Source organism: Corvus brachyrhynchos, unplaced genomic scaffold (assembly GCF_000691975.1).
Source record: "Corvus brachyrhynchos isolate BGI_N302 unplaced genomic scaffold, ASM69197v1 scaffold166, whole genome shotgun sequence".
Classification (NCBI taxonomy): Eukaryota; Metazoa; Chordata; class Aves; order Passeriformes; family Corvidae; genus Corvus; species Corvus brachyrhynchos.
In genome coordinates, this window is record NW_008239671.1 from 227111 (window position 1) to 228172 (window position 1062).

General features: G+C 67.6%; 1 protein-coding gene across 1 annotated transcript in view; it reads right to left on the reverse strand.

Annotated features, from left to right (window-relative positions):
- Nucleotides 1-2: 2 nt before the first annotated feature.
- The window catches only part of LOC108448656 (rho-related BTB domain-containing protein 2-like), a gene marked incomplete at its 3' end in the record, with an annotated part of 2667 nt that continues 1607 nt past the window's right edge, over nt 3-1062 (reverse strand). The window contains exons 3-5 of the mRNA XM_017742386.1: nt 821-1055; nt 335-453; nt 3-62 (exon numbers count right to left, since the gene is read on the reverse strand). Of these exons, the coding sequence (XP_017597875.1) occupies nt 3-62; nt 335-453; nt 821-1055 (414 nt within the window). The remainder of the gene's footprint in view (nt 63-334; nt 454-820; nt 1056-1062) is intronic.

Below are 1062 nucleotides of genomic sequence, written 5' to 3' on the forward strand. Positions count from 1 at the left end.
CCCGTGTAGAGGAAGTCGAGGACGGCTCGGAGGCAGGCGCAGTTGGTGCCGGGCAGGGACACCTGTGGGATCGGGGGATTTATGGGGGGGAGGCTCAGAGCCACCCCCCGAGGGGGTTGAGGGAAGGGGGGACCCCTCCTGGCAGTGCCTGAGCTGGCACAGCACGCCCAGCCCTGGAATAGCCCCCCGACCCAGCACAGCTCCCCACTTTCTCCTCAGCAAGAGGGAAGCAAGATCCACATGTCCCTGGTCCAGGGGGTCCGAGCAGCCCCCAGACCCCAACCAAAGATGCCCACCCTGCCCCACAGAGCCACAGGTTCCCCCCGGCCCCCACCTCATCGGCGTAGCTCTCACGGAAGCCCCCCCGGAACATGGCCCTCATCCAGTCGCAGCCGGCGATGAGCAGCGGCTTGTGCGCCGGCACCACCCCGTCGTCCACACGGAACACCACGTCTGGGGTCAGGAGATAGCTCAGGGGGGACAGCCACCCCTCAGATACCCCTCGGCCACCTCAGCCCAGGGGCAGCCACCCCTCGGCCACTGCAGACCAGGGACAGCCACCCCTCGGCCACCATTGCCACAGGGACAAGCAACCCTTGGACACCCCTTGCCCACCCCAGCCCAGAACTGTCATGCCACCCCAGCAGCACGCCCATGACTGACTCCGGGACCCCAGACCCCAAAGACCTCAGTGGTGGGAGGGCCTCAGGGTGATCGTAGCCCTGTGCCCACACTGGCACCAGGAGGAGGGGACACCAGCTGGAGGGGACAGTGGTGACCTCCCTATCCCCACAGCCCCCCATCCCCGCACCCCCCATACCTGCGAAGACGCCCTTGGCCAGGCACTCCTTGACGCGGTTGGCGCGGCGCACGTGGAAGGCCTTGGTGATCTCCTGGTTCATGAAGCTCTCCTGGTTGAGCTCGTTGGCCACCATCATGCGCAGGTCGAACACCTCCAGCAGCTCGGCCACGGCGCCCACCTGGCGCAGGTCCCCGTGGGGCCGCTCCAGCTTCCCCGTGTACAAATATTCCAGCACGGCGCGGAGCGGCTCCGGCCGCACG